This window comes from Eutrigla gurnardus (genome assembly GCF_963514095.1).
Source record: "Eutrigla gurnardus genome assembly, chromosome: 23".
NCBI lineage: Eukaryota > Metazoa > Chordata > Actinopteri > Perciformes > Triglidae > Eutrigla > Eutrigla gurnardus.
The window spans coordinates 18,600,590-18,626,737 of NC_139934.1; the positions used below are offsets into that span (position 1 = coordinate 18,600,590).

A 26,148-nucleotide genomic window follows, 5' to 3' on the forward strand; every position below is an offset into this window, starting at 1 on the left:
GGTTGCCAAAGTAATGTCATCTTCTATTAATGGCTTCTGCTGTAGAAGGTCCCATGAAGTGTTAGCTAGACATAAGGAGGTTTGTGTGATTGAGTTCTGCCTGTTTGGCTCGTTGGTACAAGCTGGGAATGCAGCACTGACATGATCCCATTCTAAAGCTATCTCTGTCCAGCTATATTCCTGGTGTTTCTGTCACTATGAGTGACCTCTTTCACATCATACAGCCATTTGATCCATTGCTTATATAGAGATATTGATTAGTGTAGCTTTAAAGGGAAAAACATAGAGCTGTAAGTTATTCAGGTAATAACTGAAGGGGAATAAGAGACAGGATTTCAATAGCTTACTCTTTATAAAATAAGAAAACGAGAAGTAGAATTGCTTTCCTTACTGACTGTTTTAACATTTTATAATTGTGGCTGGCTTATGGCCATACCACCCTGAACACGCCCAATCTCGTCTGATCTCGGAAGCTAAGCAGGGTCGGGCCTGGTCAGTACTTCGGGCCCTGCGATAGACTGGCGTCCTGTCCAGGGTGTACCCTGCCTTCGGCCAATGATAGCTGGGATCGGCTCCAGCCCCCCCGTGACCCTGAATACAGGACAAGCGGTAGACAATGGATGGATGGATGGATGGATGGATAATTGTGGCTAGGTAAGTTTGGTTATGGTATGCCATCTTGAAAGTAGGAGTTTTAATCTCAAGGTGCTTTCTGAGTCAATAAATGAATAAATAAGGAAGTCAAACTTAATGACATGTATTTAATGTTTGGGATTTTAAAGTCACAGCCAGGCTTGATACACCAATTTAGAAACAGGACCATAGCTCCTCAATGACTCACTTGTGGTGATGCAGATCTTAGTTAAGAGCCTCATCACTGCACTGACATGATGCTGAAGCTCCTGTGAATGAATGGGTCTGCAGCGACCTGTCAGCCTAATAATAGCACAGCAATGAGGAAAACTCACTCACTATTACACTGCAGTATGTATGCAGACATGGTCATAGACAGTAGCACAGCTTTGCCATAAAATAAGAACATTCTCTGTCTCCCGACATGTTTCCTGTTTGTTCTCTTTCATTTTCTTTTCTCTTCTTTCTCTCCAACGCTTTCTCACCACATATCTTCATTCACTTCATCTAGCTTTCTTTTTCTCACCTCCTATCTCACTGTTTCTCCACATACATTCTTTTCTTTTCACCTCGCTCTGTACTTTCCCCCTCTGTCCCAGCACAGCACGTCTTCATACAATTAAACTCCATTAAAAATCGAGTGTAAGAAATGGATTCTGTTGGCAGGAGGAGAACAGCAGGGAGTGGACAGCAAAAGGCCTAAGAGATAGAAAGGTTCAGAAGGGAAAAGAGGTGGGGTGTCAGGAGTTAGAGGTGGAGAGTGGTGGAGGAGCGATGAAGAGTCAGGTGGTTGCCTTGAAGATTTAGACTCACATCTGTTCTCAAAGTGAAGTAAGTATCAATAGTTCTCTCTCAAACTTTTCACACGTTTTCTGTGACAAATACTTGGAAACAAGTATGAACTTGCAAGTATGAAGATGCACAGCAACTAAAACCCATTGGCAGAACAAAGTTTACAGTTGCCTGAACTCATTTAGCTAATTGTGCACTCTGTTGGCAATACCTGAAACCATCTCACATGGTAAAACACAATTTGCAGATCTCACTTCAACTTTTCAGCAGAACTCTAAACACATTCTGCGCTCTAATGCACATGTCACCAAATACATATACAAATAGAGAACACATGTCATTGATTAAACACAACCACTCAAAATTGATTTCACCTTTTTCTACTTCGAGCAGCAGTCATTGGCCATGTTCTTGTCCACGGACTGACAATGAGGGAAGCAGGACTTAGAGTGCAACCCAATTTAGCCGAATTTCTGTGTCCACCATAGTAAGACATTCAGAGAAGAGAACAGTCAGTATACTACTGTATTTTTGTAATTGCAAATTTACTGTACTACACTATATGCAGCTGTTTCAATAGACATGTGTAAAGTTCATCACTGTATGTATTGTACTGTATGAATATTTTTGGGAGCTCCACATCTACTTTTTGTAGAATTTCAAGGCTGCCACATGCAGGTGGAAGGACAGCTATATTCCCTCTGGAGCAAGAGGCCGTTATAGTTGGTCCTTCAAAATCTAATACGACTCAGAAAAAAAACAGGAACGAGTGATACAAGACAACACACACGTCCAGGGAAAGGACAGTCAGACCCGGCTGCAGAAAAAAAATTAGGGGGGGGCATTGCATTTTTTCAGGGGGGCAAAGTTTTTCAACCTACATTTTATTTGCTTCAGGCAGAACAATGGCTTCGTGACATTGCTACAGTGCGGAGAAGTAATTTTCCTCTTACTAAAAAGGGGCAGTTCATCCCAAAATCTAAAAAACAAACAAAATAGTGTAGTGCTGTGTCCATTTATGCAACTCGAGCATTTATTCAAGAAGACCAGCAACAAGGGTTGTGGCATGCAGATAGCACCATACAGCTTCACTTCTACTGGAAACAGAAGCACTGATGTCAACCTGAACATTGAACTCATACTAGAAGAGGTAGCTACAGCAGCTAGGGAGCTACCTCTCCTAGCATGAATGTTTACTCCAGTGTTACTGTTGACTTCGGTGCTGACGTTTCCAGTAGAAGTAAATATCGCTGCTTCCTGCTCGCTCCCGTTCGCGTCCTCACTTCTTGTCCGCGTATTTTTTGGGGAAAAATACGGACATCCATGCCGAGCACCACAGCTAAATAACTTGTTGTTAACTGGTACCACTTTTCCACCAACGCGAACCATAGTTCAAGAGCCGGGCCGGTGCCGTGCTGGTTCGCAGTTGGTTCAACTTGCGAACCGTCCGAGAACCTGTTTGCGTTTCCACCGGCTAGAGAGCCCAGAGAACCACGTCATTACGTCACTGTATACGTCTGAGGTTTCCCCGCAGCGCTAATTTCAAGCATAGCAGACATGTCTCTTCAGAAAAAGTGTTTATTTTTGGTAAATAATACAATAACAATAAAATACACAAAACACTAAAATCACAACATTTTTTAAAGTGTAGAACAGTGTGTGATCAATAGATCAGAGTGTTTGACAGTGGCGGCTGGTGAAAATTTTTTTTGGTGGGGCTGGTGTGCCAACAGATTTCCCTGCCTAATCTAGCATAAGCATTCAAATGAACAGTCGGAAAATTACTACAGTTCCACAATAATAATTTAATTTCACAGTTTCACAGAAAAAGTAACAACTAACAGCTATATTAGACTTTATACTATCAAATACTATACAATACAATCAAGGGATAAATTCACAACAAGGGTATGATTTCAGCTGAATCTATACAAATCAACAGTGTGTGAGTGAATGAGTGAATGAGTGTGGGTTGAATTATTATATGGAGATAATGAAACAAAACATTTCCTATTAAGATGTGACATATACAAAGAATTGAGAACCAAGTTCAAAAATTAAACATAAACTGATGAAATTAATACCCTCTCTAATCAAGAAAAAATGCAACATTTACTTGGAGAAAACAGCATCAGTGCCATAGAAGCAGCAAAATGTGTCATTGCATGTCACAGCCTGAGAGAAACAACAAAGCAGTCTCCACAACTATATTACTATTACATATAATACTATAATATTATTACATATTGCCCATTGAATGTAAAATAAACTTAAAAGACACTTTGTTCCTCTGTGTCTCTCTCTCTTTCTCGTCCTCTGTGTCTCTGTTTCTCTCTCTCTTCCTCTGTGTGTCTCTGTGGTTCTCTGTTCCTCTGTGTCTCTGTTTCTCTGTGTGTGTGTGTTTGTCTCTCTCTCGGTTTTATTTGTACAAGAATTTCGCTCGTCTTTCTTTTTGAGAGGCAAATTTTTCAATGACCCTACTGTTGAAATCAGCATACAGTCCAGGAGCTCGTTCTGAACTGTCTTCGAGGTGCCTTTAAATACGGTCGCATGTTCAAGGTGCTCCCTCAGGTCCCGATCAATGGATGCCATTAAGTCGACTAAACCTCTGAATATTCCGGCGTTGTGTGAGGAATCCCTTTCATCATGTCCCCGCATTGCCAATTCAAAAGCACCACAAAATTTCACACAATTGATGATCTTAGATAAAATATTGCAGTTTTTATCTACCTCTTCATTGTGCCTTCTTACAGCAATGCGGTGCCCGTCATCTAGCTGCGTTGCTATGCTAATCTTTCCGAACACAGCTAGCTTAACGCAGTTTTCCATGTGAACTTTTGATCTCTCATGCTTCTTGATCCGTTCGGAAAGGTGCTTTAAATCAGTTAGTCCAGTCTTTGTCCAAGTCGAATCAAATTTGTCGCTTCTGATGAGGATACAGGGGAAACAGAAAAGTGCGTTGGTTGCTTCACAACCTGCCAGCCACGTCTTACGGTCGAACCAGCTCCGACAAAAACTCAGTTTGTACAACTTATCTTTCTCCTTGGTTTGCTGGGAAATGTTGATTTCAGGCTTGTCGGGTCCCAGCTCCTTAACCAGAAGTTTTTCCTCCGTCTCGCAAAAGGGTACATTAATAATGATTTCACCGAATTTGGTGAAAGCTGCTGCTCTTGAACTCCAGTTGTTACCTCCATCGCCATCGCCATCATCTCTTCCTCGTCGTCGTATTTTTTTCCCTCCGGAGTCCGGACAGAGTCTGGGAGTCGCACTACGAAAAAAACGTTCGCTGGCTCCTCACGTAGCTCTAGCAATCCTAAACGTTCACGCATTTTACGTAGCAGTTGGGGCTACATTTCCAGCGCCCCACAGGCATTAAATTTTGCGGCGTTGATAGGCCAATTATTCATCATTTTCACCTAGCAACCATAACCGGATTGGCTATTTAGCTGCAAGTCAGGGGCGCTTTGCCGAGCGCCCCATGAGAGAATGATACACTGTTTGTCAGTGGAAATTCACTGTTTAATGAGTGTCAGTTGGTGGAAATGTTGTTTAAATGATTTAAATTGCATGTAGGCACACCCACACACACACTATTAAGTAAAACTGACATTGATTAAAAAAACAAAACGCAAAAAATATCCCCTCTACAGCTGGTGGGGCGGAGCCCCAGCGCCCCCTATGGGCCAGCCGCCACTGGTGTTTGATGTTTAGTCATCTGCAGGTTGGACCTCCGTTCAATATCGCCGATGTCCGACAGCTCTACAAACACAGAGAACAGTGGTTTAATCACAAACGTGTCCACGACGCTGCGAACACAGATGTTATGTTACGTTGGTAGTTGGTAACGTTTAGTGAGCGAACGGCAGTCAGAAAGTGGCATGCTAACGTTGTTATTAGCAATATCACGCTAGCTGGCTAGCTAGCCGGTCAGCCTACATTACCCGAGGAAGCAAAGCCACTAGTTGCTGCTGTTACGAACGTAATCACTAGCTTGGTAAACTAAACAGAAATGTGTCGTTGGTTTAGGCTGGACACCCTCAGGCTTACTTTCGCTGTTACATTGCCAGAATCTTTGGCTCCAATCAGAAACGGCCATTCTCTCCTGGCACGCTATTGGCCGGTGACGTGACGGTGACGAAACATAAGCGACGCGAAGCAGCAGTTGTGTAAACACTCTTTCGTTTATCAAACAAATCGATCGCGTGTTTGATACTTCCACCCACTTTCATGCTACTTTTGCACAACCTGCAAAATTCGCTTGATGCCATTCCGCTTCTGCACAGCCATAGAAAATAAAAGTGCAAACCGAAGCAGCGATGATGCACGGGTTTCCTGGTTTCCTGTTTTCCTGTCTAGAGATTTCGTGTCGCTCTGCAAAGTACGACACCCGGAAAGTTGCTCTGATTGGTTGTAGGACTATCCAATTGCGTACTGATATTTTTAATTTTCCAGAAAGTGTCAGAAGGACAAATGCCGCTCAACTGGTTTGCATAAATTAAACCGGTTTATCCCCGTACACCGAACCAAAGCGGTGAAACCAGAAATTGCCACACCTGTAACGTGTTCCACACCATGGCCTCTCTGGTTCCACGAAGCCGGGATGCTTCTGTGAATGGAGACACTATTGCTCTGTTTTCTGTGATTATGACGGAATCTCTGTGTAAAACCATGTTCGTCTATTGTTATGCAGCTTTGTGCCAGAGGGAGCAGATGGTCATGGGGTGCTCACAAGAGGTGAGGGGTCTGGGGCTGGAAGAGCTCCAGTCAAACCCCCTACCCCTAGGGGGGGGGGGGGGGTCTAGGGGTTAAGAAGGGTTAAATCCAATCTGTTCCTGGTATTGTGTGTGTGTGTGTGTGTGTGCTTGTGAGTCTTGGATCATCCTCCGTTAGTCTAGACTGCTTCCCAGTCATTGGTAGGGCTGTATTGTTTCTTCTCACAGGGAGATTATTTGCTGTAACCAGTACATCTGTGGATTACAGTTTTTCTCGATTGCTTACATGAGTGTTTGTTACACACAGGAGGGATTAATTCAACACAAAATGTCAAGAATAGGGTTTATTTACAGTATTTCCATATTGAGCACATATACAGGTTCATCAGCATCGGCATCAACATCAGAATGATCTCGTCTCAGGTCAGGGTCAGACCATAGTATTTCATCAACTTCACACATTGGGCCCTAGTTTCGTAGACCAGGCGCAGTCAGCTTTCAGCGCACCTGCGCCGCGCCGACGGGGTGTGTCCGCCTGGACTTTGCAAGTTTCGTGCACCGCGCAGGCTCGCGCAGGCACACATCCCGTCTCGCCCACCGGTGCAAGTGGGAAAGAGGGAGGAGAAGAAGGCGTGAGTGGGAGACGAGGAGGAGACGAGGCATGGACTGGGATTAATACAGCCGATTCAGATCTTCACCAATCAAATGAGCTCCTCTCCTCTCCTTTAATGCGTTAGGGGAGGTTCAGTGCAAATTCCGTCACTTGACAACCCGATGACAGAAGCAGCGCCGCCGCTCCCACCACGCGCATCACACGCTGTGCGCGCTATCATAATAATAACAATGCCGATATTATAAAAAACAGGAGAGAGAGAGGGAGATGTTTTGGTCCGAGAGGCTGAGTTTCCGTTACGCGTGCCATCCGCCTTTGATCTGACGTCAGATGTGACAGGACAATCTATATAGATATAAATTCACGTGTTGAATCAATTAGTTGCATTAAATAGTGTTTGTTGTGATTATTTATTGCATTTAAATGTGCCTGGAACTGTGGAAACCTGCCTGTGAGGTCTCGGTGACGTGTGCGCACTGTGCGCAGTCAGCCAAACTTCCACTCCGCCAGCTGTGATTCGCATTGAATGAATGGACTTTATTTACGCCTTGCGCCGAAAGTAGACCAGGTTGGAGCTGGCGAGCTTTCAGCACAGTATCGGCGAGGCTTTTTGCCACGAAACTTCCGCTACGCCAAGCTGAATCTGTGACGCCTCCCCCTGCTGCGCCGCCACACCCATCTTGGCGCAGGTGATCCACCAAACTGCCAAACTGACGGTGCGCAAGGCTGCGCGGGTCGAAACTTGCATTGCGCCGGCTGCGCCACCCTGCGCCGCCCTGCGCTGCGCCACGAAACTAGGGCCCAAAATGTCTTCTCTCGCCAGGCAGCGTGGGAAATATCCCCTTGTGTGTCGGATCCAACCCTGGATAGATTCCAGAGAAATATCCTCACAGGCATTCACCATTGCCTCCAGGAGATTGTGCTGTGTGTATGGGTTGCGGTCATAGACTCTCCACCGCCATGCTGAGAAAAATTCCTCTATTGGATTCAGAAAAGGGGAGTATGCTGGCAGAAAAAGGACCCTGAACCTGGGGTGGTCATTGAACCAGGTGCGAACCAGAGCAGCCCGATGGAAGCTCACGTTATCCCAAGTGACAACATATTGGGCTTGCTCTGGTTGCCCTGGCTCCCCTCCCTGTTGGAGAATGTTATTGTGCAGCTGATCTAGAAACTGAAGGAGTAGTGCAGTGTTGTATGGACCCAGTATGGCATGGCGGTGGAGGATGCCACGATTGCTAATGGCTGCACACATGGTGATGTTGCCTCCCCTCTGGCCCGGAACTTGTGTGATTGCACGCTGTCCAATGATGTTGCGGCCCCTTTTGTGCCTTTTTGTGGGATTGAACCCTGCCTCATCGATAAAGATGTATTCATGAGGGTCAGCCATTGCATCCATATCAAAGATTGTCTGCAGGAGTCAAAAAACACACATTTTACTTGCATTTTACAAACACAGTACTGTGTGTATTGGAATGAAAGAGGGGTCTTTACATACTATAGCATTTCTGTACAGTATAGCAATTACCTGCACATATTGGAATCGTTGCTCCTTAACCCTGTCGGAATTCCTCTCAAAAGGCACGCGTAAAGTTGCTTCGTCCTTATGTGGTTCCGCTGTATTACCCGGTCAATGGTGGAAAGGCTTATGCTGTTAGTCCCTTGAAATATTGCCTGGTCTTCAATAATGCGGGTTTGAATCTCCCTCAAAGTGATGGCATTATTGGCAATCACCATATTTACCAAGGCAGTCTCCTGCTCAGCAGTGAGCAATCGCCGCCTGCCTCCAATAGATGGCTGCCTCTCAGTTCTGCAAAAATGAAATTTGACCATTACTGACCTTTGGTGTATTGTGGTACAGTATAGTAAAAACTACACAGCATAAAGTGAATATTCAGTCTATATGTACTACAACATTACTGTGCATGTGCTGTGATACAATACATGTACGTACAGTGACAATGAGGCAAATTACCTGTTTTCCCTCCTGAAGGTACGGACAATGGATGCAACTGTGAAACGGCTTAAGTTTGGCTGGACTAGCTGGCCAGCTTCTTTCATTGTCCTCCCATGTACAACCACATGATGAACGACAGTGGCACGGATTTCATCAGATATCACTTGTCTTTGTTGTCCTCTCCCTCTTCCTCTCTCTCTTCCTCTTCCTCTCCCTCTCCCTCTTCCTCTTCCTCTTCCTCGTCATCATCCTCGTCCCCGTCCTCTCTGTTGTCTCTCAACCTCTGCATGGTTTGGATCCATTGTTCCAGAGGACATGAACATGCCTTCAGGCTTTACATTTACATTTAGGTCATTTAGCAGACACTTTTGTCCAAAGCGACTTACAATAAGTACATTTGTCAAAAGAAGGAAACAAAGAAACCACAACATATCATTGCCGATAAAGTAAGAGCTAAATATAGAACAAGTGTTAGATCCTCATCTGAGTAAAGTAGTACCTTAAGAGCAACAGTGCTATGATCAGAGTGCTATAGGTAAGGGTGTTTTTTTTTTTTTTGGGGGGGGGGAGGTGTGTGTTAGTGGGTCATGCTATGTAGAGTCGAGGTGAAGTCTGAACAGGTGAGTCTTGAGCCTTTTTCGGAAGATGGCAAATTACTCTGCTGTCCTGACATTAGTCAGGAGTTCGTTCCACTACTGAGGCGCCAGAACAGAGAAGAGTCTGGACTTTGCTGAGCGAGAAGAGTCTGGACTTTGCTGAGCATTTATTTATTGACCCCCAATTCTGATTGGTGTGTTAACAATTTTGAGTGTTTTCACCTGGAGAAGGGTGTGATCTCTGAGTTTAGTTTATGATAATTTGAGTTAATTATATTGAGAGCATGTGTTTGCTGAATGAACACATGAATGATTTATTTGGCCACTTTTGTGTAAGGTTTTGCAGAAAGAGTTTTGAATATTGAGACATGTGGAAACAGGTGAATTGTGTTTTTGGTTATGGGAAATCTGTGTGTGCTTCTGGGAATGACGAAAAGGTTTGGGTTTTTGTGCTACAGGAACCAGGTCTTGGGTTTTAGAAATTGTGAAAAACTGTAATGCAACTAAGCACATTTTCTAATGTAGATAGTTGTATTCTTGTATTGGATTGCATTAAATGTTGCAGCTGTAACTTATTAAGTCAACTTCAGCTTTTCTTTGTCCTCATACTTTTGAATCCCACCTCTACCTAAATGTGAAAAAAGAGAAGAATTGCAAGTGGAGCGGAGGCCAAACCCTTGAACAGGGTGAGTGAGAGCACTCTTCTATGTGTTGAAGCGTGAATCCATTGTAGCCATGGCAGTCACTAACTACTCCCTGACTCCACCATTGGGTGCAAACCAGACAGCAACGCCCGGTTCTGAAAAGTGAAGCCAAGGCTACAGTACCTTAAACTTGCACTTTCTCTGCTGGCCACCAGGGAGTGCCTCCTCTCTGATCGTATAGAAGTCTCAGAGAAAATGTTTCTCTTGATGTAATATCTCAGGAGGGTTGACCACGTCGACTTCTTATATACATAGGGTGGACACCTACACAGATTGTCAGATTTAGTCAGATTATGTTGAATTTAAAAATCAAGTTCTCGATCCCAGGTGCTCCACTGATGTACCTACATTACAGTTTTTCTGGATTGTTTACACACATTTTCTGAACGCATGCCTCATACTCTCAGAACTCTACACACAAATCAAAAAACACACACAGGGCAAAACCCCTCAATTCTCCTGCAAAATGAAACTTTACATTCAAAACAATGTTATTTCTTCTCAAAATGGTATTTTGTTTTCAAATGACACACACAAACCATCATATGAATAGACATTTATAAGAACCAGTTGAACACTGATGTGCTCAATGTAAAACACGATGAACACTTCTTCTCCATTTACCATAATGACTTAGGCCTTTTTTTGTTCAGTGTTACACTCACTACAGACAGTACACATAAATGTGTTGTAAAATATTTTAGGATATTGTTTTTATATCTTTTATTTTTCCCACAAGAATACTGTAATGTATACAGTTTTCATCCCAACCAACACAAAGTTGCATATACAGTGGTCTACATACAAAACCAGAAGAATTTACTGTATACAGTTACAAAAACAAAACAAAACAACAACTATCCCACATCCTCTCAGAGGTCTGGCCACAGCACCTCATCAACATCACAGGCAATGAAAGCGATGGCCAAGCAGCGGGGGAAATATCGCCTAGCATGGCAAATCCATGCTAGGCTCCTCCTCGTACTCTCACTCCTCTGGCTCTGCCTCTGTTGCCAATGTTGGCATCCATTGCTCCAAAACAGAAGAGCTCACCTGTTGCACTTTTATGCTAACGCTCTGATTGCAAATTGTAAAACTGTGTTGCAGGTGTTTGCCCATGTGATGAGTCAGTGTGCATAGTAGGGAAATTAACTTTAGAATTTTGAATGGCAGTGTGTTCCTTGTGAAAACAAGAGATTTTCTCCATGAAAATTTGTGCCAAATGCAGAGAATTGTGTGTAGTGTTTTGAAAAAAGTGTGTTTTTGCAATTTGAGTGTAAAGCAGGAATTGTGCTTGCAGTTTAGCAGAGCTAGTTCAGGGTGTTGGTGCATGAGTTACATGTTGTGGTCATTGTGTCTCAAGTACCAGTATTTGTGTGTAAACAATTGAGAAAAACTGTAACATAACATCCATTCAGTTTGTCTTTCCAGCTCCCTTTCTCTTACTTGTCAGCGATTATGACATGAATATACACTCACCGGCCACTTTATTAGGTACACCTGACCAACTGCTCGTTAACGCACATTTCTAATCAGCCAATCACATGGCAGCAACTCAGTGCATTAAGGCATGTAGACATGGTCAAGACGATCTGCTGCAGTTCAAACCGAGCATCAGAATGGGGAAGAAAGGTGATTTAAGTGACTTTGAACGTGGCATGGTTGTTGGTGCCAGACGGGCTGGTCTGAGTATTTCAGAAACTGCTGATCTACTGGGATTTTCACGCACAACCATCTCTAGGTTTTACAGAGAATGGTCCGAAAAAGAGAAAATATCCAGTGAGCGGCAGTTCTGTGGGCGCAAATGCCTTGTTGATGCCAGAGGTCAGAGGAGAATGGCCAGACTGGTTCGAGCTGATAGAAAGGCAACAGTAACTCAAATAACCACTCGTTACAACCGAGGTATGCAGAAGAGCATCTCTGAACGCACAACACGTCGAACCTTGAGGTGGATGGGCTACAGCAGCAGAAGACCACACCGGGTGGGGCTCATTAGTACCAATTGAGCATTGTGTCAACGCCACAGCCTACCTGAGTATTGTTGCTGACCATGTCCATCCCTTTATGACCACAGTGTACCCATCTTCTGATGGCTACTTCCAACAGGATAACGCACCATGTCATAAAGCGCAAATCATCTCAGACTGGTTTCTTGAACATGACAATGAGTTCCCTGTACTCAAATGGCTTTCACAGTCACCAGATCTCAATCCAATAGAGCACCTTTGGGATGTGGTGGAACGGGAGATTCGCATCATGGATGTGCAGCCGACAAATCTGCAGCAACTGCGTGATGCTATCATGTCAATATGGACCAAACTCTCTGAGGAATGTTTCCAGTACCTTGTTGAATCTATATTCTACGAAGGAGAATTAAGGCAGTTCTGAAGGCAAAAGGGGTTCCAACCCAGTACTAGCAAGGTGTACCTAATAAAGTGGCCGGTGAGTGTACATATACGGTCTGCAACATTGTTGGAAATCCTTCAAAAACTTTTGGAAATATGATCTGTTTTTTTAGATTTTATATGAATTTTCATATAATTTACCTAAATGTAAATCTTATTGTTCACAGCTATTATGTCATCAATCATTTGATCACTCAGAAAAAGAACCACGGAAACCTGTAAATCTATCAGCCTCTCTCTCTCTACATCTGTGAAAAAGGTGGTTTTCTTAACGAGGTGGGATGTTTGAGTGTGACGGCTGGCAGCAGGTATTTCATTGTGACGAACAGGTGTGGAGAAGCACTCTGACAGGTAATAGGACTGAGATGCAACACAGCCCTCTGGAGGACGGTGTGTGAGTGGTTGTAGAGTAAGTCAGCTCTCTTTCCCTCATTACATTAGAGAGAATGTCCACTCTGTAGAATACATCTCTGTACATACAACACTCCAGCTTTGTCAAAGCCTTCACTACCAAACACAAAGGAGCGCCACTTAATTCGCTGAGCTGCATCGGTCTATTTCTTGTCCTTTAAACTGTCTAACATGTATGTCTCTCTCTCTCTCTCTCTCTCTTCTCTCTCTCTCTCTCTCTCTCTCTCTCTCTCTCTCTCTCGCTCTCTGTTTCTTCCTTCCTGCCTCTCCACCATCCAGACGCCCCAGTGGCAGAGTTACACGACCTGTTCTGTAAGAAGCTGCAGCAGTGCTGCGTGCTCTTTGACTTCCTGGACTGCGTGGCTGACCTGAAGGGGAAGGAGATCAAACGTGCAGCGCTCAACGAGCTGGTGGAGAGCGTGGCCACGAGCAGAGGAGTCCTCATAGAGCCCTTGTACCCAGAGGCTATAAAGATGGTAGGAGGGGGCTGGAAAAGAACGCTAGGAATGAGGAGTAAATGTATCATGAAGTAATGAGCAGTCATGTTATGGTGGATAAAATGCAAAAAGGATGCATGCAAGTGAAACAAACAAAAAAAAGAAAAAACTCACAGGGAAAGAAAAAGTTGAAATACAAACCAGAAGGCGATCAGAAGGCGAAGGTTCATGAACACAATTATAACCGTTACCATGACAATCTGTAGAATTTAATAAAAATGTATGCATATAGTCTGATTGAATGTAAAATAATGGTCACAATGTTTAAATAATGACACCAGGCTACTTCCTGGATGGTAATTTGTAACGAGCAGTGGAATACACGTTGGTTTCCCAACCAAGTGACTGAGATACAGATCAGATCGATAGATCCTGGCTGTTAGTCAGGTCTGGAGCAGGCTAGCTCCACACGATCAATCTCCATGGTAACTTATTCCATAACATATGAGACATGCTTTTGTGCAACCGGGTCACGGATAACTTCAGCTGGGATGACTCTGATGAGACTGAAACAACACAGGTGGGAAAAGGACAAACACAGGAAGTCAGGCAAAACACAGGAGGCAGAAAACCTCACCAACGTAAACATAAGATCATGACAATTTGAGCAGGGACAGACAATGATCAATGTCGTTCAGTAAATTAAATTTAGAAAGCCAGAACATTTCCACAGGTCACCAACTGTTATAAAGAAATGTGGTGAGAGGAGACAGGAACTGAGACTGATAGATAAAGGGAGGAAAGGTAAGGAGAAGGAGAACATTTGCAAAGGTTGCTAAGTAGCAATCGGCTGCTCAGAGGAACAGAGGTAAAGAGAGCAGAGGATATAGAGTCACTATATCTGTGATAGGAAAGAGGATGGGGAAGGGAAGTGGGCAAAGGCCACAAGGTTAAAAAAACCCAACTTAAATAATAAAAAAAAAGTTGCTAATAAGTTCAAAGGTTAGAGCCAGACACCAACCTTTTGAAAAGTGCAACCAAGGCTTAAGTGCCTTAAACTTGTATTCTCTCTGCTAACCATCAGGGGGCGACTCCTCTCTGGTTGTATAGAAGTCTATGAGAAAATGGTCCTCCTTCTGTCTTGATGTATTATCTCAGTAAACATTGTAAACATGAGTTTATGGTCTCAATCTCTAGTTTCAAGTCTTCTTTAATCCAGCATGATGTTCATTTAGTACATTATGGTCCATTTAGAGTCCAACAGACCAGAAAGCAGGGGATGCTTTAGGGGGCGGGGCTGCCTTGTGATTGACAGGTCGCTACCAATGCAGTTAGCTACTAAGATTATTTTAACACTTAGTTGTAAAGTTGACCTTGAATGATGAAGCTAACTTTGTTAGCAGCTTTACACGAGAATCCACATGGATCCAGATCCAGTAAGGGTGCTGCTCTGCTGCTTGTGTTCATCAGATCCACCCCTCGCTCCTCAACAGTCCAAATATGGTCAATTCCTTCTCTGATTGCAAAAATTCCAAGATGGCGACGGCCAAAATCTAAAACTCCAGGCTTCAAAACCGTAGTCCACAAACCAATGGGTGACGTCCTCATAACTACGTGCAACAAAATACATGTAATACATGAGGAAAAGGTTTCCATGGTCATGTATCCTCCTGCAGTGAGAAGTTTTATTAATGTTGGAGAGAAGAAAAGAACAAAAATAAAATCATGCTGAATTAGGGTGTTGGGATTTACCATGTTTGCTTTTTGTCATTTATGTGCTAAACGGCTAATGGAAATGCATTTGTTGGATATATCACGACTTTGTGAGCAGTCGGGTTGCATCAGCATCACACATGGCTAACAATAGCCTGCTGTAGTGGATGTTAACCCACTCAACTGTCCTGTTAGTTGAGGACTCTTCTCAAACTTAACATTTCAATGATTGACATTGTTTATTAAGAGCAGCTCTTCATGCTGGATCCATCCTGAGAGTTGTTGGTGTGAAATCTGTGATGAGCCTCATGTTGAACTGTCAGTGTGATGAAGTCAAGCAGTGAGTCAGAGAATGTTTCTGTCACAGCTGTTGTTTTATCAGACTCATATTACGTATTCTGTCAAGGTTATACCGAACATTAACACGAATGTCTTTCTACCTCTACACCTCTTTCCCCTTTCAGTGTACTTTTACCTCTCATCCATTTTCATCTGAACTCTCCTTTTTTTCCGGTTCTCCAGATCTCGGTAAATATCTTCCGGACTCTCCCCCCCAGCGAGAATCCAGAGTTCGACCCCGAGGAAGACGAGCCAACACTTGAAGCCTCCTGGCCGCATCTGCAGGTACATCGCTGACAGCTGATGCCTGACATCATTTCATGCACTTTTCCCTCCAGAAGTAAATGACAAGATACATTCTGCAAAATGTGATGACTTTTTGAATTGTTACAATTTACTTACTTTGTTTTTAAAGTGAAACACGATGACGTGTCAGGAAGTGCTGTGAATAATGGTCCCTGCTATATATGATATACTATATTTGGGAATGCGGAAAATGCCACAATGCACACATTCCTCCCAGGTGTTGCTTTTAATGCAGCGTTCAGCATTTATCTGCACATAAACATACTTTTTCTGAGCTTGAGGAACACAGCTTTAGACACATTAAATGTGCTATTTAAAGCTAAACTTGTGCCCAAATAGGTTTGATTTATCAGCCACAATCACAACATGGAGATTAGGATTGTCTCGTCTCATTTACAATTACATTTAGGGCTGTCCGTACAGTAAGGATGTCAAGATAACAAGTTTTAAGCACTCCAAATGTTAGGTTAACCCACTGATGGTATACAACAAAGATAGCTAGGGTAAGATGCTACACAATGATAAGTACTAGTTTTAAGTTGAAATAGCAGAAAAGGCTAGTCTGGCTCTTTCTAAAGCTAGCAGTAAGTAAGCTAACCGGCTTCTGGCCTTAGTGTACAGGTCCATCATCCATCTTCTCATCTAACATAGCAAAAAAAATTGTAATTCCTAAAATGCCCTTCTATTCCTTTAGAGACAGATGCAGAAGGTTGATGATGTGTAACGTCTTGCTGTTTGTGCATCTGTTAGCTGGTGTACGAGTTCTTTCTGCGTTTCCTGGAGAGCCCAGACTTCCAGCCCTCCATGGCAAAACGCTACGTGGACCAGAAGTTTGTCTTGCAGGTAATCCTCTCTCTCCTAATCCAAAGCTCTCAGATGAATCCCGATAAATGGAAGGCTATAAATAATGAAGCTTTTCTTTGAAGCAGCAGCTATTACAGAAGCTAGTCGAATGCTGGGATGCTCTCTACTTTAGTTATCTATGTTGGGACATGAAAAATTGACAAAAATCCTATCACAGATCTTGTCGTTAAACTTTCATGTTCATATCCTGTTTGATTTTAGAAGTTGATGATTAAAAAAATCTTAATGTAATATTTATTTTGCCTGGTGGTAAGCATACCAGCATGACATGTTTTCAGACAGAAATACTCCAGAGATGATTATGATCGTTCTGTATGCTTAGAGTGAAGTTTCAGGTTTGGCTGAAAGAGTGAGCAGGCTAGAGAATACATGCAGAATCAGATAAGGTCCCCACAACAATGAGAATACCAGCCTCCTGTATGTGTGTGTAATGATGTCATGTGTGCAGCTCCTGGAGCTGTTTGACAGTGAGGACCCCAGGGAGAGGGAGTACCTAAAGACCATCCTGCACCGTGTCTATGGAAAACTACTGGGCCTCCGAGCATACATCCGCAAACAGATCAACAACATCTTCCTCAGGTAGAGCTGCCGTCCACTAATCCAATACACAGGATTGAACACTGCTTGCTATTTATAGCATTTTACCATCAATAAATCAAGCATTAGCCAACAGAGAGCATCGCAGGGAGAAAGCTGCGTTCATGACCTCCGCATTGTTTTAGCTCGGTGCACAAAACAGGAACATTTGTGTTTCACAATCCGAGTCATCAGTATAGGAAGAACCAAAAAACACAACAATGGTTGTGTCCAAAATCACTTCCTCATTTATTTATTTATTCCATATAAAAGACTGGATAGGACTGTAGAGCCATTATATAGAGAACTATGGAGCGAACGATATACCATACGAGGACCATATAAAGGACTATATAGAGGACCATATAAAGGACTATGTAAAGGACCATATAAAGGACTATATAGTGGACCATATAAAGGACTATGTAGCGGACCATATAAAGGGCTATAGAGAGGACCATATAAAGGACTATGTAAAGAACCATATAAAGGACTATGTAGAGGACCATATAAAGGACTATGTAGAGGACCATATAAAGGACTATATAGAGGACCATATAAAGGACTATGTAGAGGACCATATAAAGGACTACATAGAGGACCATCTAAAGGACTATGTAGAGGACCATATAAAAGACTATGTAGAGGACCATATAAAGGACTATATAGAGGACCATATAAAGGACTATGTAGTGGACCATATAAAGGGCTATAGAGAGGACCATATAAAGGACTAGGTAGCGGACAATATAAAGGACTATGTAGCGGACCATATAATGGACTATATAGAGGACCATATAAAGGACTATGTAGTGGACCATATAAAGGACTATAGAGAGGACCATATAAAGGATTATGTAGCGGACAATATAAAGGACTATGTAGCGGACAATATAAAGGACTATGTAGAGGACCATATAAACAACTATATAGAGGACCATATAAAGGACTATGTAGAGGACCATATAAAAGACTATGTAGAGGACCATATAAAGGACTATGTAAAGGACCATATAAAGGACTATGTAGAGGACTATATAAAGGACTATGTAGAGGACTATATAAAGGACTATATAGAGGACCATATAAAGGACTATAGAGATGACCATATAAAGGACTATGTAGCAGACAATATAAAGGACTATGTAGAGGACCTTTATAGGACTATGTAGAGGACTATATAGAGGACTAGAGACCAATGCCGGCTGGTGGACCATCCATAATACATAGACCTTGTTTTGTATTTAAATACATGATTGTCTTATAAATCTATATCTTTCATTCTTATCTATTGTGGAAGGTAAGAATAAATGGTAAACGCTGCCTCATGGAGGCAATTAGCACATGTTCCCAAATTTGTAAATACATTCAAAGTAATTTATTACTGGTTGTGATGTTCTCATCACATTAAATATATTTCCTTGGATTTGCTTTAATCACATGATTCTCTCTCCTCTCATTGTTCCGTCAGAGCAATGCATGTTAGTGACCATCGGTTGTACACTACTTTTCAAGATGCATTGTGGGATATTTTGAGTCCACTGCATAGGGTATGATAATTCTCACAAAACATCCAGACAGCACGACAACATGGAGAACTCACTTTATAGCGAGTTATTTTGGACACGTTGTTGTTGGTAAGTCTGTAATTGGCCAAACAGCTCTGACTAATACACTGTTATCTACAATCATTCACTCAATTGTTGTGTTTGTAATGTCATTAAAGCACAGCAGTGCTTCAACACAATCAGCTTCCTTCTCAGTTAATTGTTGGACATTTTGACAGCTAAAGTACGATGTAGACAAACTCTTGGCAACCGTTTTGTTCCAGATATCATATTCATGCGTTCCTTAGGAAAGGTAGGAATGCCAGGGAACTATTATCCATTTTGTAATTTAACGTATAAGATTTGCAGTCCTTCTAATCCCTTTTACTTGTGTTACAGCCCGGCTCAGAGGCTGCAACTCAAATGAGACTAGATGAGTGAAAAGTAATAAATAGATACATTTACTCCTCCAATTAATCAAAATGAACCAAACAAATGTGGAAAGTCAACGACATTTTTATTTGATTTAGAATTAATTCAAGCAGGAAAACCCCTCATTGACATGAAGTGTCGTGTGCATGTGTCTGAACCATAAAACAGGAGCCTGAGAGAAGAGGGGTTCAAGGTCCTCTGGTCAGAGACCTGGAACCACATCAGGCTTAGGTGTGGCTCATCAGCTGTTAATGTCCTGCAAGAGAAGGAAACAGAACACAGACCCCCAACTGTGACAGGTTACAAACAAATTAAGATTCAAATAAGGATTAGTTAACATGCTTAAAAGCAACAACGCCACCTAGGGGTTAAAAGAAGCCTCCACGTAACAAATGCTACACAGGTTCTTATATCAAAATCAGTGGTGAGCAGAGTAAAAATAAATAATCCATTTCAAAAATGTTTATTCTACTACAACTAATTAAAACCCCAACCCAGAGTCATTTGTGGTGGTCTGACAGTCTCTGGTGTTGGTCCTGTCTCTTGGGGGCCCAAGGCTGCAGTGTGAGACAAGGGGCCACACACACCAGTCCGCTGGTTGGGGCAGCACCCTCCCAATGAACAACTCACTCAACAACACACAGTCAGCACACTAGTGCACACGCTCACAATTCCATTAATTCCATACGTGGTGAAGAAACACTCAGGTATTGAGTTAAGATCACCCCATACAGCCCACAGCAGCCAGGGTCAGACTCTGGAGTGTGTTATTTGGGAGTAACAACCACAACACCCTGATAAGACCAGAATATCCTCTTGCTCATTTCCTACCTTGTGTTCTCTGCTCCTCTGTTGCTTCTTAACAGTATGTTTGGAGTCCTGGCACAGCTGTTACGTTCAGAATTAAATCATTCCACTAACAGTCAGAGCAGCCATGCACAGCCACCATCACCCTCTAACTGCCCAACCAGGAACTAACTACTCTGTTTGTCTGCTCTTCAGGTTCATCTATGAAACTGAGCACTTCAACGGAGTCGCGGAGCTGCTGGAAATCCTCGGCAGGTTCGTACCCACAACCGCGCAGACACACGTGTTCATTATCACAGCTTCATGAATTTACATACCGTAAATCCTCTAATATAGGCTCGGGCCTTTATTTACTCAAGCGCATCGCTGCCTAGGCCTTTATTGGAAGAAGGCCAGAATTAGAGACAGGCCCCTATTTCTATTTGAGCAAAACGGACTACCAGTAGAATTAATAAAAACGATATTTTGTGTCTATTTGAACCTATAAAATACTAGGTGCTCCGCAGCTGCCATATGACGGTAAACAACGTTTACCGCTTGCCAGTATTGCACACTCGGTGGGCTGCCACTAGGAGGATGATTGACAGGCGCTCTCCTTCATACAATCACGCACACACTTCATGGCTGCACCTGATTGGACGATCACTTTCACAGCTGTCCTGTCTGCTCCCGGATTTCAAACAGACCAACATGGCGGCTCGTTCGGAAACTTTCTCTTATTTTACGACAGTAATTCACCGAAATGTGTTTCTGAAAACATTTTACGTGAGAAATAAGCTATGCAGTTGCTGAATCTGTCTTTATTTTAGATCGACAACGGTCAGTTTAAAAGATTTTCGAGAGCTTGCGGAAGGCGGCGGCGCACCGTCTCTGCATGCATTGCAGGGCTTCTTACATACCGTAAATCCTCTAATATAGCTTCAGCCAAAATCTCCGCGACGGGAAGTCATTGCAGGCTGACAATGAATGGGAAGCGTGGAAATAACGCTGCCTGTGGACACTTGCCCCGGCCTCCATTAGAGACCGGACGTTATTTTCCTCCGCCGACAGCGAGACCGGCCAATGTTAGAGACCGGCCTGTAATACAAAACAGGCCAGTATTAGAGGATGTACGTTATGTTAAAATCACAAAATCTGTCTGGGGGGGGAAGAAATGAGAAAATGACTCAGCAGTTTGTAGAGTTTGTCTCTGAAGCCAGTAAGAGAAAAAAAAAGAAAAAAAGATTCCTCCGAACACATTGTTTACATCATCTATCTCATTTGATCAAACCATAAATGAACAGGCTAACTAGCTAGGCTAGGTTATGATCTCAGATAATAACTATCAAGTGTAGAGCCAGTTTTAGCATTTGCTATTTAGTGAGCATTGATTGTGTCCCAATTCGTCCTTCCAGGGACCTTTTCCAAACATAGCCCCTCCCACTCTGTCACGGAGAGCCTCTGTCTGTAGTCCTACTCACAGCTGAATGAAGTTCCCTTCGTTAAGGTGGACGGGAGAAATAACGTGGCACACAGAAATACATGTACATGGCTACGTTTCAGCATATTTCCGTTCCACAGAAACATTAACATTAAAGATTTAATATAGAACATAAACACGTGAAATCATAGGAATAGGAGTATTAGGCTACACACCTGGTTTGTCATTCTCTCAAGAACATTTACCCAGCGTCGCTGTACTGGCTTTCATTTTGAATCCAAGCTCACAGCACAGCGTTCTTCACCTTAATTGATCCTTATTGGAGAAATGTGTTGGTTGCAGCATACAAGAATAATTATAGAAAGTAAAAGACAGAAATAATACACACATGAGTGTATGCGTATGTATGTATATGTATGTGTATGTTTATGTATGTGTATGTACAATATGTATGTATGTTTGTATGTATGTGTGTGAATGAGTGAATGTGTATGTATGTATGTGTGTATATGTTAATGAGTGAATGTGTGTATGTGTGTGTGTGAATGAGTGAATGTGTATATGTTAATGAGTGAATGTGTATGTGTGTGTGTGTGTGTGAATGAGTGAATGTGTGTGTATGTGTGTGTGTGTGTGTGTGAATGAGTGAATGTGTACGTGTGTGAATGAGTGAATGTGTGTGTATGTGCGTGAATGTGTGTGTATGTGTGTGAATGAGTGAATGTGTGTGTGTGTGTGTGTGTGAATGAGTGAATGTGTTTATATTAATAAGTGAATGCTTATGTGTGTGTATGTGTGTAAATGAGTGAATGTGTGTTTGTGTGAATGAGTGAATGTGTATGTGTGTGTATGTGTGTGTAAATGAGTGAATGTGTGGGTTTGTGTGAATGAGTGAATGTGTGTGTTTGTGTGAATGAGTGAATGTGTGTTTGTGTGAATGTGTATGTGTGTGTAAATGAGTGAATGTGTGGGTTTGTGTAAATGAGTGAATGTGTGGGTTTGTGTGAATGAGTGAATGTGTATGTGTGTGTGTATGTGTGTGTAAATGAGTGAATGTGTGGGTTTGTGTAAATGAGTGAATGTGTGGGTTTGTGTGAATGAGTGAATGTGTATGTGGAAACAGAGTGTTAACAGCATTAAAGATCTGCTCGTCTCACAGTTACGGTTCTTTCTGTGAGAAACATCAAATGTCTGTTGACATTAAAGCCGTTAGCTTTGTAAAGGTAATGAGCCAGCTAACTAGTAAGTAGCCTTGTTATGCTAATGTAGATAAAAGGAGAGATGTAGATATATGTACATAGAAAAACTCTTACTTTCAAAGAAGCTACACATGACCTTCATTTGTTCAAGACTGAGACACAGAGAGATGGAAGAATCAGTAAACAAACAAACAAATCAGTATTGGAGTCAATAAATATGAATTTATGTATGAAGGACAATGTGGGCTAGTACACTCTGTCTTTGTCATTCATTATTCAACACTAAAATAAATAAAGTTAAACAGAAGAAAGTAAAGAGAGTTGAAAATATTTGCAAGGAGACTGGAGTGATTTTCAAAATGTTAGTTGATTTTATGACTTTATATTATTGATTATTGTATTAACTATTACTAAAAATACATTCCATCTGGAACCCAAACACCTAAGTGGAATTAAAGGTGGATGATGACTTCTAATTGGTTAATCGTAAAGGGGGTTAGAGGAGAGGATGAGTTGAAGGTGAGAAACGAGGGAGGGAGTGAGGGATGGAGGGATGAGTGAGTCAGAAGAAGGAGGAGGGAGAGCAAGCGAGGAGAGAGAGGTTTGTATTCATGTTGGTGGTAACAGAGGTATTTATAGCTCCTTCCACAGAGAGAGAAAGAGAGAGAGAGAGAGAGAGAGAGAGAGAGAGAGAGAGAGAGAGAGAGAGATGGACGAGTGAGTATTCATTGTACAGAAAGAGAGAGAGGAAGAAATAAAAAAAAGAGGATCAGTAGGAGGAGATATTATTGAAGGAATGAAAATGAAGGAAGACAGGTAGACTGACTGAGACAGAGACACACAAAAGATGAATGAGTCAGACTTTCCAAGTTTAGTTCCCACCAGGCAGCAACCGGAACACTGAAGTGTCTTTAACTTGCATTATCTGGCCACCAGGGGGCTACTCCTCTCTGGTTGTATAGAAGTCTATGAGAAATTGTTCTACTTCTCTCTTGATGTATTATCTCAGTAAACATTGTAAACATGAGTTTATGGTCTCAATCTCTAGTTCCAAGTCTTCTTCAATCCAGCATGATGTTCATTTAGTACATTATTGTCCATTTAGAGTCCACCAGACCAGAAAGCAGGGGATGCTTTAGGGGGCGGGGCTTACCTGATTGACAGGTTGCTACCATCGGAGTTGATACCACGGCATCGCTACCACGCTACATTTGCAACACACTATATATATATACACCCTGAGGAAGGCGCAAGCTGACACGCGTTGGTGTTTTAAAAAAAAAAATTACCCACTAAAATAAAGAGTTTTTAACTTTTTCACCTCAGTGCCTGTGCTTTTTTCCTTTTTGTTAAGTTACCCTTAGCAAGAGCACCGGTAGTTTGAGGGACACCAGCAGCGCTCCTGTGATCCTTTTGTTTGTACACTATATTTATTTTTCTCTTTGGAATATCTGATGATTTAATGTAAATACATGTCAATTTCACCGCTGTCTATGAAGTTAAAATGCCAAAAACATCATCTTCTTTTTTGGAAGAACGTGTTGTTTAAAGTAACAGATATGTGAGTATGTAACTGTCCTTTCTTCTCCTCCAGCATCATAAATGGCTTCGCTCTGCCACTGAAGGCTGAACACAAACAGTTCCTGGTTCGGGTTCTCATCCCGCTGCACACGGCAAAGTCCCTTTCAATCTTCCATGCACAGGTCAGTGGTATAGTCCTGCACGCTGCAGCACCGTCAGCTTTCTTTAATAGCTAACAAACCTTTAAAAACTCCTCATACAGTCTGAATTACCCACATGCACTTTGGGCAAACAGTCCTAACCTCGGGATGAGAGCGAGTCCTCCTCTAATCAGTCTGCATGCCAGTGTCCTGAACCCCAAATCGCCCCAAAGGCTGAGCCATCGGGTGTGAATGTGTGTGTGAATGTGTGTGTGTGTGAATGTGTATGAATGTGTGTGAATGTGTGAATGTGTATGAATGTGTATGCATGTGTGTATGTTTGTGTGTGTGAATGTGTGAATGTGTATGAATGTGTATGAATGTGTGTGTGAATGTGTATGAATGTGTGTGCGTGAATGTGTGTGTGTGAATGTGTATGAATGTGTGTGTGTGAATGTGTGTGTGTGTGAATGTGTATGAATGTGTGTGTGTGAATGTGTGTGTGTGAATGTGTATGAATGTGTGTGTGTGAATGTGTATGTATGAATGTGTGTGTGTGAATGTGTGTGTGTGAATGTGTATGAATGTGTGTGTGTGTGAATGTGTATGAATGTGTGTGTGTGTGAATGTGTATGAATGTGTGTGTGTGAATGTGTATGAATGTGTGTGTGTGAATGTGTGTGTGTGAATGTGTGTGAATGTGTGTGTGTGTGAATGTGTATGAATGTGTGTGTGTGAATGTGTATGAATGTGTGTGTGTGAATGTGTGTGTGTGAATGTGTATGAATGTGTGTGTGTGAATGTGTATGAATGTGTGTGTGTGAATGTGTGTGTGTGAATGTGTGTGAATGTGTGTGTGTGTGAATGTGTATGAATGTGTGTGTGTGAATGTGTATGAATGTGTGTGTGTGAATGTGTGTGTGTGAATGTGTATGAATGTGTGTGTGTGAATGTGTATGAATGTGTGTGTGTGAATGTGTGTGTGTGAATGTGTATGAATGTGTGTGTGTGAATGTGTATGAATGTGTGTGTATGAATGTGTGTGTGTGAATGTGTGTGAATGTGTGTGTGTGAATGTGTATGAATGTGTGTGTGTGAATGTGTGTGTGTGAATGTGTATGAATGTGTGTGTGTGAATGTGTATGAATGTGTGTGTGTGAATGTGTATGAATGTGTGTGTGTGAATGTGTGTGTGTGAATGTGTATGAATGTGTGTGTGTGAATGTGTATGAATGTGTGTGTGTGAATGTGTATGAACGGGTAAATCTCACTCAAAACATCTCAACTTGTTCAACTTCAAAATTCAGAAAGCAGACATAACTCATAATCCTGGTAAATGGTCCTCATTTATATAGCGCTTTAATCCAAAGTGCTTTACAGTAATGACTGACATTCACACACCAACGGCGGAGTCAACCACGCAAGGCGACAGCCAGCTCGTCAGGTGAGGCGTCTTGCTCAGGGACACCAGGCACTCAGCTAGGAGGAGCCGGGGATCGAACCGGCAATCTTGCGGTTGCCAGCCAACCCGCTCTACCTCCTGAGTTAAAGCCCCCATCTTAATTATCTTTGAAGTTTGAATGGTCTTTGCACATAAATCAGTATTAATAATAACACATGTTCACATTGATTGTAGAGGAATTAATCACAAATAAAGCAACTTGGTTCCAAATCCTTTAGTATATGATTTTCCTACATCCTTACATAAAGTAATTTACTTTTGCAAAACAAAAAGTTGAAACAAAGAAATGAATTCCTGGAGTTCCCGGACTGCAAATATAACTAGAAATGAACCATGTATGTATTGTACACATGCTGTTCCCCCAAATATCATAGATTCAAACTGCTTGGACTTTCTCTTCTTCAATGCTAAAGAGGAGCTTAGCTTGACAATCAACCATGAACGTCTCAACGTGTTCATTCATGTTCCTGCAATGTGTCAGGGGAACCACTAGGGGGCGGAGTTGGGTCACAGATAATCCTGTAGAGAGCCCTTTCAATTCCACTGTGCTTTTTGGTTTCTTTGG

General features: G+C 42.3%; 1 protein-coding gene across 1 annotated transcript in view; it reads left to right on the top strand.

Annotated features, from left to right (window-relative positions):
- The window catches only part of ppp2r5b (protein phosphatase 2, regulatory subunit B', beta), a 58,980-nt gene that overhangs the window by 23,676 nt on the left and 9,156 nt on the right, over nucleotides 1-26,148 (top strand). Inside the window, exons 2-7 of the mRNA XM_084003724.1 lie at nucleotides 13,100-13,296; nucleotides 15,493-15,594; nucleotides 16,366-16,458; nucleotides 16,928-17,058; nucleotides 20,037-20,096; nucleotides 24,055-24,163. Of these exons, the coding sequence (XP_083859850.1) occupies nucleotides 13,100-13,296; nucleotides 15,493-15,594; nucleotides 16,366-16,458; nucleotides 16,928-17,058; nucleotides 20,037-20,096; nucleotides 24,055-24,163 (692 nt within the window). The remainder of the gene's footprint in view (nucleotides 1-13,099; nucleotides 13,297-15,492; nucleotides 15,595-16,365; nucleotides 16,459-16,927; nucleotides 17,059-20,036; nucleotides 20,097-24,054; nucleotides 24,164-26,148) is intronic.